Source organism: Cydia splendana, chromosome 16 (assembly GCF_910591565.1).
Source record: "Cydia splendana chromosome 16, ilCydSple1.2, whole genome shotgun sequence".
Taxonomy (NCBI): Eukaryota; Metazoa; Arthropoda; class Insecta; order Lepidoptera; family Tortricidae; genus Cydia; species Cydia splendana.
Window position 1 is genome coordinate 11,501,369 of NC_085975.1, and position 17,208 is coordinate 11,518,576.

Consider the following 17,208-nt stretch of genomic DNA (forward strand, 5'->3'; position numbering starts at 1 on the left):
TTTTCGTAGGTTATGACAGTAGCTATCTGCCACATAGGTCAAAAATCCCTTGCTTGCCGTCCTTCATGCTAAAAATCTTTGAAAACTGCAACTATTCAGAATATTTAGGGTACATTTAGCTTTTGTCTCCCCTTTTCACAAAGTTTACGGTCGAGTATCACTTAAAGCACTCAGCAGTTCTTTAGCGTATTTATCTAGCTGTATAAGTCAGGTTTCAAAAATCTCTTGCTTGCCGTTTCAGCACTTGTAGCTCTCAGCAGCCAATTTAGTAAGGAAATCTTAATTTTATAATTTTCTCTTAATTGACTAGTCTTATCGATCGAGTATCAACTTGCGATGCACAATCGTTTGTAGGTTATGACAGTAGCTATCTGCCACATAGGTCGAAAATCCCTTGCTTGCCGTCCTTCATGCTAAAAATCTTTGAAAACTGCAACTTTTCAGCATATTTTGGGTACATTTCGCTTTGGTATCCCCTTTTCACAATGTTTACGGTCGAGTATCACTTAAAGCTCTCAGCAGTTCTTTAGCGTAATTATCTAGCTGTATAGGTCAGGTTTCAAAAATCTCTTGCTTGCCGTTTCAGCACTTGTAGCTCTCAGCAGCCAATTAAGTAAGGAAATCTTAATTTTATAATTTTCTCTTAATTGACTAGTCTTATCGATCGAGTATCAACTTGCGATGCACAATCGTTTGTAGGTTATGACAGTAGCTATCTGCCACATAGGTCGAAAATCCCTTGCTTGCCGTCCTTCATGCCAAAAATCTTTGAAAACTGCAACATTTCAGCATATTTTGGGTACATTTCGCTTTGGTATCCCCTTTTCACAATGTTTACGGTCGAGTATCACTTAAATCTCTCAGCAGTTCTTTAGCATGATTATCTAGCTGTATAGTTCAGGTTTCAAAAATCTCTTGCTTGCCGTTTCAGCACTTGCAGCTCCCATCAGCCAATTAAGTAAGAAAATCTTAATTTTATAATTTTCTCTTAATTGACTAGTCTTATCGATCGAGTATCAACTTGCGATGCACAATCGTTTGTAGGTTATGACAGTAGCTATCTGCCACATAGGTCGAAAATCCCTTGCTTGCCGTCCTTCATGCTAAAAATCTTTGAAAACTGCAACATTTTAGCATATTTTGGGTACATTTCGCTTTGGTATCCCCTTTTCACAATGTTTACGGTCGAATATCACTTAAACCTCTCAGCAGTTCTTTAACATGATTATCTAGATGTATAGTTCAGGTTTCAAAAATCTCTTGCTTGCCGTTTCAGCACTTGCAGCTCCCATCAGCCAATTAAGTAAGAAAATCTTAATTTTATAATTTTCTGTTAGTTGACTAGTCTTATCGATCGAGTATCAACTTGCCATGCACAATTTTTCGTAGGTTATGACAGTAGCTATCTGCCACATAGGTCAAAAATCCCTTGCTTGCCGTCCTTCATGCTAAAAATCTTTGAAAACTGCAACTATTCAGAATATTTAGGGTACATTTAGCTTTTGTCTCCCCTTTTCACAACGTTTACGGTCGAGTATCACTTAAAGCACTCAGCAGTTCTTTAGCGTATTTATCTAGCTGTATAGGTCAGGTTTCAAAAATCTCTTGCTTGCCGTTTCAGCACTTGTAGCTCTCAGCAGCCAATTAAGTAAGGAAATCTTAATTTTATAATTTTCTCTTAATTGACTAGTCTTATCGATCGAGTATCAACTTGCCATGCACAATTTTTCGTAGGTTATGACAGTAGCTATCTGCCACATAGGTCGAAAATCCCTTGCTTGCCGTCCTTCATGCTAAAAATCTTTGAAAACTGCAACATTTTAGCATATTTTGGGTACATTTCGCTTTGGTATCCCCTTTTCACAATGTTTACGGTCGAATATCACTTAAAGCTCTCAGCAGTTCTTTAACATGATTATCTAGCTGTATAGTTCAGGTTTCAAAAATCTCTTGCTTGCCGTTTCAGCACTTGCAGCTCCCATGAGCCAATTAAGTAAGAAAATCTTAATTTTATAATTTTCTGTTAGTTGACTAGTCTTATCGATCGAGTATCAACTTCCGACGCACAATCGTTTGTAGGTTATAACAGTAGCTATCTGTCACATAGGTCGAAAATCCCTTGCTTGCCGTCCTTCATGCTAAAAATCTTTGAAAACTGCAACTTTTCAGAATATTTTGGGTACATTTCGCTTTGGTATCCCCTTTTCACAATGTTTACGGTCGAGTATCACTTAAAGCTCTCGGCAGTTCTTTAGCATGATTATCTAGCTATACAGTTCAGTTTTCAAAAATCTCTTGCTTGCCGTTTGAGCATTTGTAGCTCTCATCAGCCACGTAAGTAAGAAAATCTTAATTTTATAATTTTCTCTTAATTGACTAGTCTTATCGATCGAGTATCAACTTGCGATGCACAATCGTTTGTAGGTTATGACAGTAGCTATCTGCCACATAGGTCGAAAATCCCTTGCTTGCCGTCCTTCATGCTAAAAATCTTTGAAAACTGCAACTTTTCAGCATATTTTGGGTACATTTCGCTTTGGTATCCCCTTTTCACAAAGTTTACGGTCGAGTATCACTTAAAGCTCTCAGCAGTTCGTTAGCGTGATTATCTAGCTGTATAGTTCAGGTTTCAAAAATCTCTTGCTTGCCGTTTCAGCACTTGTAGCTCTCAGCAGCCAATTAAGTAAGGAAATCTTAATTTTATAATTTTCTCTTAATTGACTAGTCTTATCGATCGAGTATCAACTTGCGATGCACAATCGTTTGTAGGTTATGACAGTAGCTATCTGCCACATAGGTCGAAAATCCCTTGCTTGCCGTCCTTCATGCTAAAAATCTTTGAAAACTGCAACTTTTCAGCATATTTTGGGTACATTTCGCTTTGGTATCGCCTTTTCACAATGTTTACGGTCGAGTATCACTTAAAGCTCTCAGCAGTTCTTTAGCGTAATTATCTAGCTGTATAGGTCTGGTTTCAAAAATCTCTTGCTTGCCGTTTCAGCACTTGTAGCTCTCAGCAGCCAATTAAGACAGGGAAATATTAATTTTATAATTTTCTCTTAATTGACTAGTCTTATCGATCGAGTATCAGCTTGCGATGCACAATCGTTTGTAGGTTATGATAGTAGCTATCTGCCACATAGGTCGAAAATCCCTTGCTTGCCGTCCTTCATGCTAAAAATCTTTGAAAACTGCAACTTTTCAGCATATTTTGGGTACATTTCGCTTTGGTATCCCCTTTTCACAATGTTTACGGTCGAGTATCACTTAAAGCTCTCAGCAGTTCTTTAGCGTAATTATCTAGCTGTATAGTACAGGTTTCAAAAATCTCTTGCTTGCCGTTTCAGCACTTGTAGCTCTCAGCAGCCAATTAAGTAAGGAAATCTTAATTTTATAATTTTCTCTTAATTGACTAGTCTTATCGATCGAGTATCAACTTGCGATGCACAATCGTTTGTAGGTTATGACAGTAGCTATCTGCCACATAGGTCGAAAATCCCTTGCTCACCGTCCTTCATGCTAAAAATCTTTGAAAACTGCAACTTTTTAGCATATTTTGGGTACATTTCGCTTTGGTATCCCCTTTTCACAATGTTTACGGTCGAATATCACTTAAAGCTCTCAGCAGTTCTTTAGCATGATTATCTAGCTGTATAGTTCAGGTTTCAAATATCTCTTGCTTTCCGTTTCAGCACTTGCAGCTCCCATCAGCCAATTAAGTAAGAAAATCTTAATTATATAATTTTCTGTTAGTTGACTAGTCTTATCGATCGAGTATCAACTTGCCATGCACAATTTTTCGTAGGTTATGACAGTAGCTATCTGCCACATAGGTCGAAAATCCCTTGCTTGCCGTCCTTCATGCTAAAAATCTTTGAAAACTGCAACTATTCAGATTATTTAGGGTACATTTATCTTTTGTCTCCCCTTTTCACAATGTTTACGGTCGAGTATCACTTAAAGCTCTCAGCAGTTCTTTAGCGTAATTATCTAGCTGTATAGGTCAGGTTTCAAAAATCTCTTGCGTGCCGTTTCAGCACTTGTAGCTCTCAGCAGCCAATTAAGTAAAGAAATCTTAATTTTATAATTTTCTCTTCATTGACTAGTCTTATCGATCGAGTATCAACTTGCGATGCACAATCGTTTGTAGGTTATGACAGTAGCTATCTGCCACATAGGTCGAAAATCCCTTGCTTGCCGTCCTTCATGCTAAAAATCTTTGAAAACTGCAACTTTTCAGCATATTTTGGGTACATTTCGCTTTGGTATCCCCTTTTCACAATGTTTACGGTCGAATATCACTTAAAGCTCTCAGCAGTTCTTTAGCATGATTATCTAGCTGTATAGTTCAGGTTTCAAAAATCTCTTGCTTGCCGTTTCAGCACTTGCAGCTCCCATCAGCCAATTAAGTAAGAAAATCTTAATTTTATAATTTTCTGTTAGTTGACTAGTCTTATCGATCGAGTATCAACTTGCCATGCACAATTTTTCGTAGGTTATGACAGTAGCTATCTGCCACATAGGTCGAAAATCCCTTGCTTGCCGTCCTTCATGCTAAAAATCTTCGAAAACTGCAACTATTCAGAATATTTAGGGTACATTTAGCTTTTGTCTCCCCTTTTCACAAAGTTTACGGTCGAGTATCACTTAAAGCTCTCAGCAGTTCGTTAGCGTGATTATCTAGCGGTATAGTTCAGGTTTCAAAAATCTCTTGCTTGCCGTTTCAGCACTTGTAGCTCTCATCAGCCACTTAAGTAAGAAAATCTTAATTTTATAATTTTCTCTTAATTGACTAGTCTTATCGATCGAGTATCAACTTGCGATGCGCAATCTTTTGCAGGTTATGACAGTAGCTATCTGTCACATAGGTCGAAAATCCCTTGCCTGCCGTCCTTCATGCTAGAAATCTTTGAATACTGCAACTATTTAGAATATTTTGGGTTCAGTTTGTCTTGGTCTCCCCTTTTCTCCAAGTTTATGGTCGAGTATGACTTATAGATCCCAGCAGCTTTTTACCTTGGTTATCTAGCTGCATGGAACCTGTTTTAAAAACCTCTAGAGCTTGCTTGCCGTTTTACTAGGCGATATTACAGATAGCATGAGTTATTTGACGAAAATGTACATATTTTAGTTTTTCATCACTTGTAGTCTTGTTCGGTCTGTTTACTTTGTAATTACATGTATCAGGTGGTCTTCTACTGGTTTTCTATGACATTTTTTACATTAAAAATGTTGACTTCTTAATTTGGTTGGGTTATCGGCGGCTGCTAACTTTGGCTGCTAACTTCACACCGGTGCAATAATAACATAGATATAATCGCGAATCGTGAAAGAGGGCTTTTTTACCACATCTTTGTACTACTGAAAATTTGTCACGTGACCTGTACACTTATAAAAATACCTCAAGCTAAATGTTACTACACGACAAACAAATAAGATAAGCAGAGGCTAAACCGATTTAACCACTCAGGGAAAGCCTGCGTTCTTTATTTAGCGCGTGACGCAGTGCGGCGTCTCGAAAGCACTCCGGCACGCGCCGCGCCGCTACACCCGTACTATCCGAGCCTGGCCGTTCATTGCCTTTGGCGGGAGGGCGAGTCCATTTCTAGGGTACACTTACGTTACTTGACCTCGAGTGATAAATGTTTTTATTTTTTATTTTTACACAGGTCGCTTAATTTTTATACTCGCCAGTTATTTGAAAGTGATGAGAATGCAACTTTGTATTTCATAAACTTCAGAATAACTATAGCATAAGTAATATCTAATCAACCACAATCACAGTTGTTACGGATCTTGAGGTCAGACTTATCCTGGTATTATCGAAGTAAACGATTGTTTGCATTCGCAATAGTAATGGTGAGTTTAACAACCACCTGTGTACCTACCACCCGTTGGGCACTGACATAAGCGCTATCGAGAACGCAACTTACTTCCTATGCATCTCGCTCGTACTCGCATAATACTGCGAGCGAGATGTAGGTATAGAGACTAATTAGGAGACTAACCCCCTTATTCATAAACGCGCTACAAACCTTAATAAGCTACTTCATAATTAAAACGATGTACGTAAGTAATAGGTATTAAATTGTTAATTTATCGTACCTGAGAAGACACTTGAGAAATGTCTCATCCTAGTGCCACCTAATTGACACAAGTCTCCGATGTATGCTAATAATCGTTTGTCTTTATCTGTCATTTTGACTTATGTATTTGTAAGAAAGGGATAAACCATAATTTAACTAAATCAGGCCCGTAAAGTTTTATGAATAAGGGAGTTAGCGTATATGTCAGTCTTGACACTGTCAGTGACTCATGGTACAGGTACTGTAAATACCTAAATCATCACCTTTCGCCATGACGATGAGCTTGTCACGTTAGATAATGACGGTTTATCAGGTTAAACCCGATATAAGTAAAACGAGAGGGGTCTCGTTTTACTTATCGGGTTTAACCTGATAAACGAAAGCAGCTTTCGTTTACCTGTTACCTATATGTGTTGTTATCAACATGACGACTTAGGTAATGTTAAATAAATATAAAACTAAATAACGATATTGTTACTAAACAAAAATCCGACATTGTACTTTGGATATTAAAAGCGCATACCCCTATATTAACGTGACCTACATTCCAACATGTAAGCACAATGCACATAAATATTTTCTAATAAACGTTCCGTAAGGTTTGTTTGCAATAGTTCCGAAAATAGGACGACCAAGTAAAGGACCCAAGTAGCACAGATTAGCTGTATAGCAGCCGCATAATGACGTACGAATACGCTTGAAGCTGGAATATAAAAGCTGCATAAGAGCTGTATAAGCGTCTTTTCAGCTTTTATAACTCTTAAATGGGCACAAATTAGGCAGCCTTAAGTTCACATAGCTACTTAAGAGCGTTGTAGCAGCAATTTAACGGAATTATAATGGGTAACAGGAGTTATAAGAGGTGTATATTGACTGGGTAAGAGACCACCAGTTACCCTTTATTCAGCTAATATATCACATGTGCGCCCTAATACCGGGAAAGATTGACGTTGGGCTGAATAAAAGATAATTAATAACATACTTTTACACCTCTGCCTTAAAAATCAGCTATTAAATTTTGTATAGTGACGACGAACGCAGAGGTGAACATATTTATATTGAAGCAAAAACGTTAAGCGCAACGACACCATAAGTCATTTTGTTAAAGTGTTTAGTTAAATGTTATGTTTTATATATTAATGCGAGAAAGATGTTTGGGAATGCAAGTTTATTGACATTATATATATACATTATCTAAGAAAATTTCAGTGCGCCACGAAAATAATCAGTATTTATTTAAATTAATGATATAAATAAGCTATGTGTAAAAACTATTTCAGTGGTTTGGACAGAATTATGAGATAAAAAGTTAATAATACGTTATAGGAAGTACTAAACTAATGATTTAGGTTAAGAACTCAGGCACAAAACCTTATTGTTACCCTTAAAAGTTGGAAAAGCAATTTCAATTTTATAGGTTATATACAATAAAATGGCGGTCAATGTTAAAAAGCAACGTGAACCGTTAAAATTCTTATATGCAGCATACGACTGTTATATATCTGATAAAGATACTTAAGTGAACCACTATAAAGTCCAAGTCGTTATTTCGATACACTAGTGAACCTCTAAACAGTTATAAGGCATCTTGTGAACGTTTTAACAGCCGCTATGCAGACAGTCCCAATGGCAGTATAATAGGCTGCTTAGCGGTAAACATGTTCAGCGCTAAGCCGTATTATGCGCCACATGTGTTCGATTATACGTCTATTGGTTTCATAATAGTTCACTCGTTCTCTCTTATAATAAGTCAGCGAAATAAAAGCTGCTTTAGCGGTAAACATGTTCAGCGATAAGCTGTATTATGCGCCCCATGTGTGCCATTATACGTCTATTGGCTTCATAATAGTTCATTCGTGCTTCCTCAAAAAGTCAGAATAATAAAAGCTGCTTAGCGGTAAACATGTTCAGCTATAAGCTGTATTATGCGCCCCATGTGTTCCATTTATACGTCTATTGGCTTCATATTAGTTCACTCGTGCTTCCTTAAAAAGTCAGCGTAGTAAAAGCTGCTTAGCGGTAAACACGTTCAGCGATAAGCTGTATTATGCGCCCCATGTGTTCCATTTATACGTCTATTGGCTTCATATTAGTTCACTCGTGCTTCCTTAAAAAGTCAGCGTAATAAAAGCTGCTTAGCGGTAAACACGTTCAGCGATAAGCTGTATTATGTGCCACATGTGTTCCATTATACGTCTATTGGCTTCATATTAGTTCACTCGTGCTCCCTTAAAAGTCAGTGTAATAAAAGCTGCTTAGGGGTAAACATGTTAAGCGACAAGCTGTATTATGTGCCACATGTGTTCCATTATACGTCTATTAGCTTCATAATAGTTCACTTGTGTTCCCTTAATAAGTCAACGTAATAAAAGTCCACAATTACCTCCTTATACAGCACATGGCGTAATTTTATCCACTAAACAGACCTTATAACGGTTAAAGCATTTGATAACCCTTAAAGCTGTATAGGGTAGTAGCAAATATACCTTTATATCACTCTTTGCGTATTAATGGTAGTTTTCAGAGCCGTAATGCAGCTTTTAATCAGCCCTAAGCTATATAAATATCACTGAGATCTATTATACAGCTGTAGGACCACGAGTGTGCTCTTATAAGTGTCTTAATACGCACAGAGCGTTAGATAGAACTAAAAGTGAGTAGTTATAGAGCTATCTGTGCTACTTGGGGAGCCTACTAGAATACTATTTAGGAGTAATAGTACATTAAAAATGCATCGCAAATATAAACGATACTACAAGGATACCTAGATAGTAAACTGACTAGTACTCTGCTAGTACTTAAGGTTATGGGCTCAAAACATTATCTACCTACCAGCTTAGGTTAGCTGGAAGAGATCCCTTAACGGGATAAGTTCGCCTTTGTACACATTTACTGTATTCTCTCTATGTTATGTACTTGTTTTGTGCAATAAAGTGTTTACTACTTAGTATAGTAGTAAACAGTAGTCTACTACTACTACTACCTACTAAGATAAGATAAGATAAAAGATAAAAAATAGTTTATTCAAGTAGGCATATTACAATGCGCTTATGAACGTCAAATAAAGCTATACCGGCTCCAACCGTACGCCTCTGCCTCGAGAAGATTTAAATCCCCCCTCAATTGGAGGAGGGTATCCCAATAGGTACCCTACCTACCGCTACCGACCGCCCTCTACCGCTACCGCTACCGTCTGTCTAAGTACTCGTACTCAGTAACTGTTATAAATGTTATGAAAATAAACTCAAGTAGGTATAAGTACCCTGCAGATTTCCTCTTTTGTAGAAAAACATAACTCATTAACATATTTTTTTTGTATCAACAAGTGGCGCCATCTAACGGATCTTTGCTCGAACTAACAAGTTGCCTCTTACATATACTTACAAAGTGGCGCCCCCTAGCGCAAAAGTTTTGTCCTCGAACCGGCACAAACATACTACTGCTCATCACTTCGTTGATCTAATGACTACTGACTGTTAAACAAAATTTACTACCTAAAAACGTGCAAATCAAATATAATTGACCTTGCTTTCAATTGTTCCAGACATTCTGCGTGGTCTCAAAGCGTTTCCGCAAGAACTACATCCACCGCTTCACCGCCACGCGCTCGCTGTTCTGGTGGTCCCCGTGGTCACCGCTGCGGCGGGCGTGCGTCTACCTCTCCACCAACCAGTACTTCGACTACATCGTCATGGCCACCATCCTGCTCAACTGTGTCTTCCTAGCCATGTCCGAGACTATCGAAGAGGCTGAGTAAGTGAATTGTTTACGATGCTTTTATACCCGTTAACCCGTTATGCATCCCTCTGTTTTGGTGGTCCCCTTGGTCACTGCTGCGGCGGACGTACCTTACTACCTACGTCCAAGACTATCGAACTATCAACTTATGACGGTTCGTTGTAGATAGGTACACGTACGCTTCGTCGTATTCGCCGCATAATTAATAATAACATAAATATCGCAAACAATAGTTAATACCACAGCAGCGAACGCACAATAACTAACAAATAACTCGCGAAATGAAATGCATTTAATTAGAGTATTTAATAACCAAACTATAATAATTATTTGCTATAATTACCAGAGATAATTAGTTAATTAATTTCATATAGGTACATATTGAGAACTGTAAATGTACTGTTCTCTTTTAATAGGTAAATATGGTATTTCAACTTAAGACAGGTTTTTTGCTCATGCTGGAACTGAAGAAACGCTAATCAGGGTGCCCAGCCAAGATGCCAATCGATTGCGCCGTAACTAACGAAACGGTAATCTCTCCCCCATCACTCTTCCATATTAGTGCGACAGAGACATTAGAATTTCGTTTGCTACGACATTCGTAAACGATTGGCATCTTCGCTAGGCACCAAGGCGTAAATTAACTTCTCATGTTGGCCTGTTTCTATAACCATAACCAATCTAATTATTTCAGGACCTAAACACAATATCATTGTCTGAACTATAATCTGTATCTTTAGGTATTTAAATAAAAGTAAACAAAATCTACCCTCAAATGGCTCGTTATGCCAGTTGAGGGTAGATGAAAACATTACACGATCAAATAATGTAAGGTAGGTTTAAAGTCAGGTCGTTCAGTGACTGATCCAGGCGGTTTTGTAATTTATTTAATTACACAAACGGGTCTACCGCGATATAATTTCATTGTTTTTACCTTTAATTCCGACGTTTCAGCTGAGTTGCACCAGCTGTGGTCACGGAAAGACTGACGTCCCAACAAATGTCAACGGAGATATTAATAAAACACCACTAAACTACCCGAAATTAGTGTATAAAAATGTTCTACAAGATAGAATGCAGTTGTGGAAGTGCGTACATTGGCCAAACTAAGCGCAGCGTTCAAGAGAGGGTGAAGGAACACATAGCAGCTGTTAAAAATCGCCATGTAAACAAATCCGCAATAGCTGAGCACTTGCTGACAACAGGAACGAATCACTGGATTGAGCTACATAAACCCAAAGTCCTCTCCAACGAGCGACACTATTATCCGCGGATCGTGAGAGAGGCGATTGAAATTAAAATACACCCTAAAAATTTCAATCGTGAGGACGGGTACAAATTATCGTCTACTTGGGGACCAGTGATTTAAATGTTGAAACCAGCGGATATATCTTCGGACCAGTGTACGGATACTGTGAGTGTTGCGTGTCGTGCCGTGGACAATAAACATTAAACTTTAACGGGTAGCTGCAATTTCTTTGTCTACCCCGAACATTTTTATAAACTAATTTCGGGTAGTTTAGTGGTGTTTTATTAATATCTCCGTTGACATTTGTTGGGACGTCAGACTTTCCGTGACCACAGCTGGTGCAACTCAGCTGAAACGTCGGAATTAAAGGTAAAAACAATGAAATTATATCGCGGTAGACCCGTTTGTGTAATTAAATATGTGTACAAAACGCGAGGGTTTTGTAATTGTTCGGTTAACCAATAAATGTTATAACTACCCGAAAATGTACAAATTATTTGTTTACTTTTATTTAAATACCTAAAGATACAGACTATAAAAACAAACTGTATTCTTAAAGCTCCTTCATTCCCACACGTTTATAACATAAAACAAAATTTTCTTATCGTCACGCATCGCGTTGATTCTGCGGGGCTTGGCACGTTTTCTTTAGGGCGCGAGAAATAAATCTTAATTACATCTCGACAAATTATTCTAAATATTATATTTATGAAAGACCCGCAGTAATTTGCGAGTTGGAATTTTCAACGTATTTGTTTAAATTAGAGGCTTTCATTTTAAGAGCGCGAAATCCTATGGAATCTTTCTCTTAATGTTTGCTATCGAAATATTTGGCAGAGTTTGGCTGTTTTATACTTCGACGTGTCAGGCTAGCCGGAGTTGCTCGAAGATTTTATACTTATAAATAATTTCATGTGTTTATTAAATATCTAATTTTAAAAATATGCTGTACGGATATGATAATCGTTTTTGTCTACGCGACAGCGTGATAAAACGGTATCCATCACTTTCTATCCCCCGGAGTTAAAAAGTGACAGTTATTTTATCACGTGGATAAAGCGATCCATAATACGCCTGCCGTTGTTCAGTTTCTTTGTGTTTCTGAATATTGGTATAATTAATAATTATTGTCAAAGAGAGTTTACAATAAAAAGAAACAGACAACCAGATAATGATCTTAAAAATACAGGAAAATGCCAGACAACTTTACAAATTATGAAATTTCTGGAGATCTGAACAAAACAACTCTTAATTAAAGATAATCCAATTGTAACGCAACACTTGACAAAGTTTCGGCCAATGAATACGAGTAAACGGAACGTGCGATAAATAAGATTTAACTAATTTACTGAAGACTTTGAAAATGTTTATGATACTTAGGTAAATAGGCACTTGCCAGTTTCTTCCATTGAAGAAAAAACGAGATAGATAGCTAGGAATATACGTAGGTACAATAGGGTATTTGACTGTATTTAAAATAAATTATTTTACACCATGCATGAAATAAAGCACCAGAAGATTAATAGAGAAACGTAGACAGCAGTTATTTTTAGACACAATTTCTATTTTAAAACCCGTATAAAACTATAAAGAGTAGATTATTTGATTGTGAGTGACGTCACAATGCTAGTGTTTCAAGTAAATACCATAGTAGCAAAATCGTTTTGCCAGTTCGAAAAAAGAAACGGATTTGACTAGTAGACAAATACCCTATTGTGTTCTTTCATGCATATAAATATATTATATCTAATCTTAACTAAGGAATATGCGTTCCCACTTAAAACGGCTTTTTACGATAGCAGATACAGATACATTGACAGCAAAGAATATAATACTCACTAGGAGAAGAACGGTAACTCCATACAAAAAAATGTCCCCAACCGTTTATACGTTTATACTAGTGGCGCCGTCTTTGTGTACCAATGGAACTAAAGTTGACAACCGGTTTAGCCTGGCGGGTATTGGTAGGTAGTAATTCTGTTGATAAACATATTTGTTATCTTCATATCACGAAATATATGCAAGATGCAAATATTACCCCTTGTTTGTGGTATTATCAATTGATTTAAATAAAAGGCATGTTTATGTTTATAACATTATATATATTATTTATTAAAAAATGTTTTACATATAAAAATATACACTGAAAACTGGCAACTGGCAACTGGCAACTTAATAAAAAAATAGACATTAATAAAGCGCATTCACAAAGTTTTCAGTACCTTTTATACAAATAACATTAGGCATGCCTACCTATTACACTTTACACACAGATACACTACACTTTACATACGGCATTTTACACAGATTTCCAACTTGTATTCATACATTTCTTCACGGTTAATTAATACGCTTTCCAGATGCGTTATGACTCGGTTCCTTCTGAACCCACTAAAGTTGTAAATTTCACTCTGGCTGCTTCAACAGCCGTTGCTCCGCATTTAGCACATTTTCTATGTGCATTGCTGTAATCCATGTAGGTACAGACTTACAGTCTTAAGTGGTACGTAGCGGTACACGTTGTATGTATTATTTAAAGAGTTAATAAATAAAATTTTCGTTATGAACTTTAACCACAGCAGTTGGACAGAGTCATTGACAAATATATTTTTTATTATGGTGGGTAGACGTACCTACCCTCCATATATTTTATGAACATTGATAAAGACAGTTGGAAGCAAATATTCATTATAAAACTTAATCGCATGTAATTAAGTTTTAAGCGTTTTAAGTCCCGTTTTATGATTAATATTGTATAAAATTCGTGATAATTTAAATCAGAGTTGGGAGCAATGTTGCTGTAGAAAAATGTTTTTATTTTTATTACTCGCAACTTTTTCCCGGAGGCCAACGCACACATAGAAGATTAAGGCGCACACATGCGCAATTATTTGGGGACATAACTTTCTTAGGAAGTGAACAGGCCTTGATTGACAGGTACCTCCGCCTGACAGTGTTAACTCTAACGGACGTAGGTATGTCCATAGTTAGTGAAAGCGACTTTGATAGCACACGTATACAAGTGTTAGGTATTTTAAACTTCAAACTGCTATGAAATTATAACGTATAAATAACACTTGCACTGCGTGTGCTATCAAAATCGTTGCAGACTTATCTTGGTCTAACTCTATCATCAATCTCAGTTTATAGTAATATTATAACCCTTTCTTAAACACGTACACGAGATGAACTCAAGTGTCCTTAATAAGTAGCGCTAAAACTGACTTAATTGTATTACGATGTTAGGAGTCGAGTTTTATTCAGAATCAAATTTACAATTTGAACAAGATGTCTCGAGATTGTATTTCAAATTAAAGTTAGCTTGTTATTTTAGATACTGCTTTCGTTAATTAAGAGACTAGTTTTAGTGCAGCACTGTATGGTAAGCCAGCTTTGTCAGTAAAAAAACGCGGGAGAAACATGTAGGCGTGAAAGATCGATCTCCTGTACAAATTACTTAGTGCTTTTCTAAATTGGTAGACCATTTATTTATTATGAGTATCACCAGTATCACCAGAAAACATTGGTTGAAAATACTTTGAAGACTATATATAGGTACTAGGTAGTTCATTTAGAAAATTTTAGTTCATAAACATTCTGAGTAGGTATATAAGACCTACATTTTTACTTATGAAAATTAAGAAAAGAAAATATCGCCTATTCACCATTCAGTGACAGCTACTATTACGATTAACTACTCCGTGTTATTATAATCAACTAAACAAAGATGAAAATGCTGATTGAAGTGTGCATTTCGCACGTATCAAAACTCGTCGTCAAAATCTTATCAAAACAAGATCAAAATCTAAACTAATTATCGGGTTATCCGCAGATGATCTAGAACGCAAAATGACTAGTGTGTTGTTTTGCCTAAATCGCAATTACATTACATCGCAAACGGTCTAGAACGCAAAATGCCCACATTATTTTTTACGTTTTATCTCAACTTTATTATAGCGATGTCGACGGAGCCCCGCTTCCGCGGGGCTCCTATTCTGTGCTGTTTGGCCCTCGGCCATTTGAAGATAAGTACCTAACGAACCTAAACTACCTATGTAAAATGTGGTGATATAGAAAGTGGGCATTTTGCGTTCTAGACCGTTTGCGGTGTAGACTAATTGCGATTTAGGCAAAACAACACACTAGTCATTTTGCGTTCTAGGCCATCTGCGGATAACCCTAATTATCAAATGACAATCGGCCTTGAGCTTGCCATATTATCATGACAATAAGATCTTCAAAATGCACTCGCTTATTTGAATAGATCTTCATAAAGTCGCATTCACACCAAATTAAATTTGTTCTCCCGTACATTTCATAGGATTCGCCTCGCTATATTATAAAATGTTGCAACCGACACTGCGGTTTCTGCTACTTACGCCCTTTTTGCATTGGTAGGGTAATATAAGTCGGGCACTTAGTTCAAGTCACGTCGCCAAATTTCCAGCGAAGATGTGGACAGAGTTTAAACTTTATTGGACATTTGCTTTGTTATCTTAACACGTTCATAGCATCAACAATCTCAAGTCATAATTTAAATGGATATTAAATCTGCACCCTAAAATAATACAATAATGCATTTCAAATATTTACTTAGGTAGATTTAAATATATTATATGAATTAAGGTATACCCACCTGAATCCCAAAGGCCCTTATAAAGGCTTTATTCCAAAATGTAAACTTAACTTTTATTAAATAAGACAAGGTTCCTAATTCAAAAACAAAATTTAAGCTTCTGGGACTTAGAAGGACGGTGACCCTTAAATACGTACAAAAGTGTTTACTGCGCTAGGTACCTTTAATTTAACAAATATTTGCGTTTGTGTATCAAAGCTAAAGAAGAATATAAAATACAACCTAAAATCAACCCTCGCATCTAACTTATTGACTTGTCCTACATGTAAAGTAAATTCTCACTAATTCCAACCCACCGATTTGAATTAATTCAATACCAATCACGCCCCAAATTGATTAGAGATACGAATTGACGGCATATTGAATAGTAATTACGAAGGGCCATATCTCAGCCAGTAAGTTGGTTGCAAAATGATCTTAACTACATTGATTTTACAGTTGAAGTTAAAGCTTGTAAATATATTATACTTTCTTGTTGAAATATGGGTAGAGGTGTAATTCATTCAGCTCAAGGAAGCAATATATATGGAAGGAAGTTGATTTAGGAATTAATTTAGGCATTTCATTCGAGATGACGATGATATACGTTCCTTCAGTGTTCCTATATATGTACATATTATCTATCCTCCTGAGACACAGGCGCAGTTGTTTTTTGGACATTTTAGTTATTCAATAAAAGTTCAAAATAGTTTGTTAAATATGTACAAAAAATTTTACGCAGGGTGTCAGGAGCATATATTATGCCATCTAAAACTCCCTGAATTTTACCTCGTTTCGAAGCATGTTTTATTAAACCAAAATGATATAAAAGTGTTTCCTTGCATAGCTCATGCGTAGTCATAAGTGGTGTACCAAAATATAGTTCGATCTAGATTTGTTATTAGGTAGTTATTAATTATAATGTATGCATCACGCTCGTACCAATATAATTACCGCTCCCCTTTCTGAAGAAAGCGTTTTTCTTCGTCAAAATGCAATTTTTAGTAAAAGGCCCCAGCTATACAGCACTCCTTCACAATGCGCTTCAAAATACCAAGCTTGCAACTTTTCCGCAAGGCAGCTAATCCAAAGCGCATTACATTTGAGATATTAAACCCCTTGCGCGCGCTGACGCCGCAATGTATAAAGAATGAGCTAAAAGCATTAGTTACCTACTAGGGTCGTCAAACAGTGGTGCCTAGACAAAGACGTTTTGGTAAGAGGATTACCATCATCTTATTTTTACTTGTCCTTTGAACTCTGTTGGTTACCTCTTAGAAATATTTTAAGACTTTTTCCTAATAACAGACTGGCGTAGAAACAACGGTAATGTTTTTCAGGTAGGTATTAGACAGCTTTCGTTTATTTTTATTTTATTTATTAATTATTTTATATCTGCCGAAAGACGTGAACTTCTGGATACAAATTTTCTTCTCTAGAATCTCTAAAGTTACTAATGGTTAAAAGTAATTTATATACTAATTTATAGGAATTATAATTTTTAAGAAAAAAAACCGACT

At 36.6% G+C, this 17,208-nt stretch overlaps 1 protein-coding gene and 1 long non-coding RNA gene across 6 annotated transcripts in view; one reads left to right on the top strand and one right to left on the bottom strand.

Annotated features, from left to right (window-relative positions):
- LOC134798273 (uncharacterized) overlaps positions 1-17,208 on the bottom strand; it is a 683,132-nt gene that overhangs the window by 658,174 nt on the left and 7,750 nt on the right. The window lies entirely within an intron of this gene.
- LOC134798247 (sodium channel protein 60E-like) overlaps positions 1-17,208 on the top strand; it is a 302,130-nt gene that overhangs the window by 178,819 nt on the left and 106,103 nt on the right. For all 5 annotated transcript variants that reach the window (XM_063770625.1, XM_063770627.1, XM_063770626.1 and 2 more), the window contains exon 4: positions 9,631-9,839. In XM_063770625.1, the coding sequence (XP_063626695.1) occupies positions 9,631-9,839 (209 nt within the window). The remainder of the gene's footprint in view (positions 1-9,630; positions 9,840-17,208) is intronic.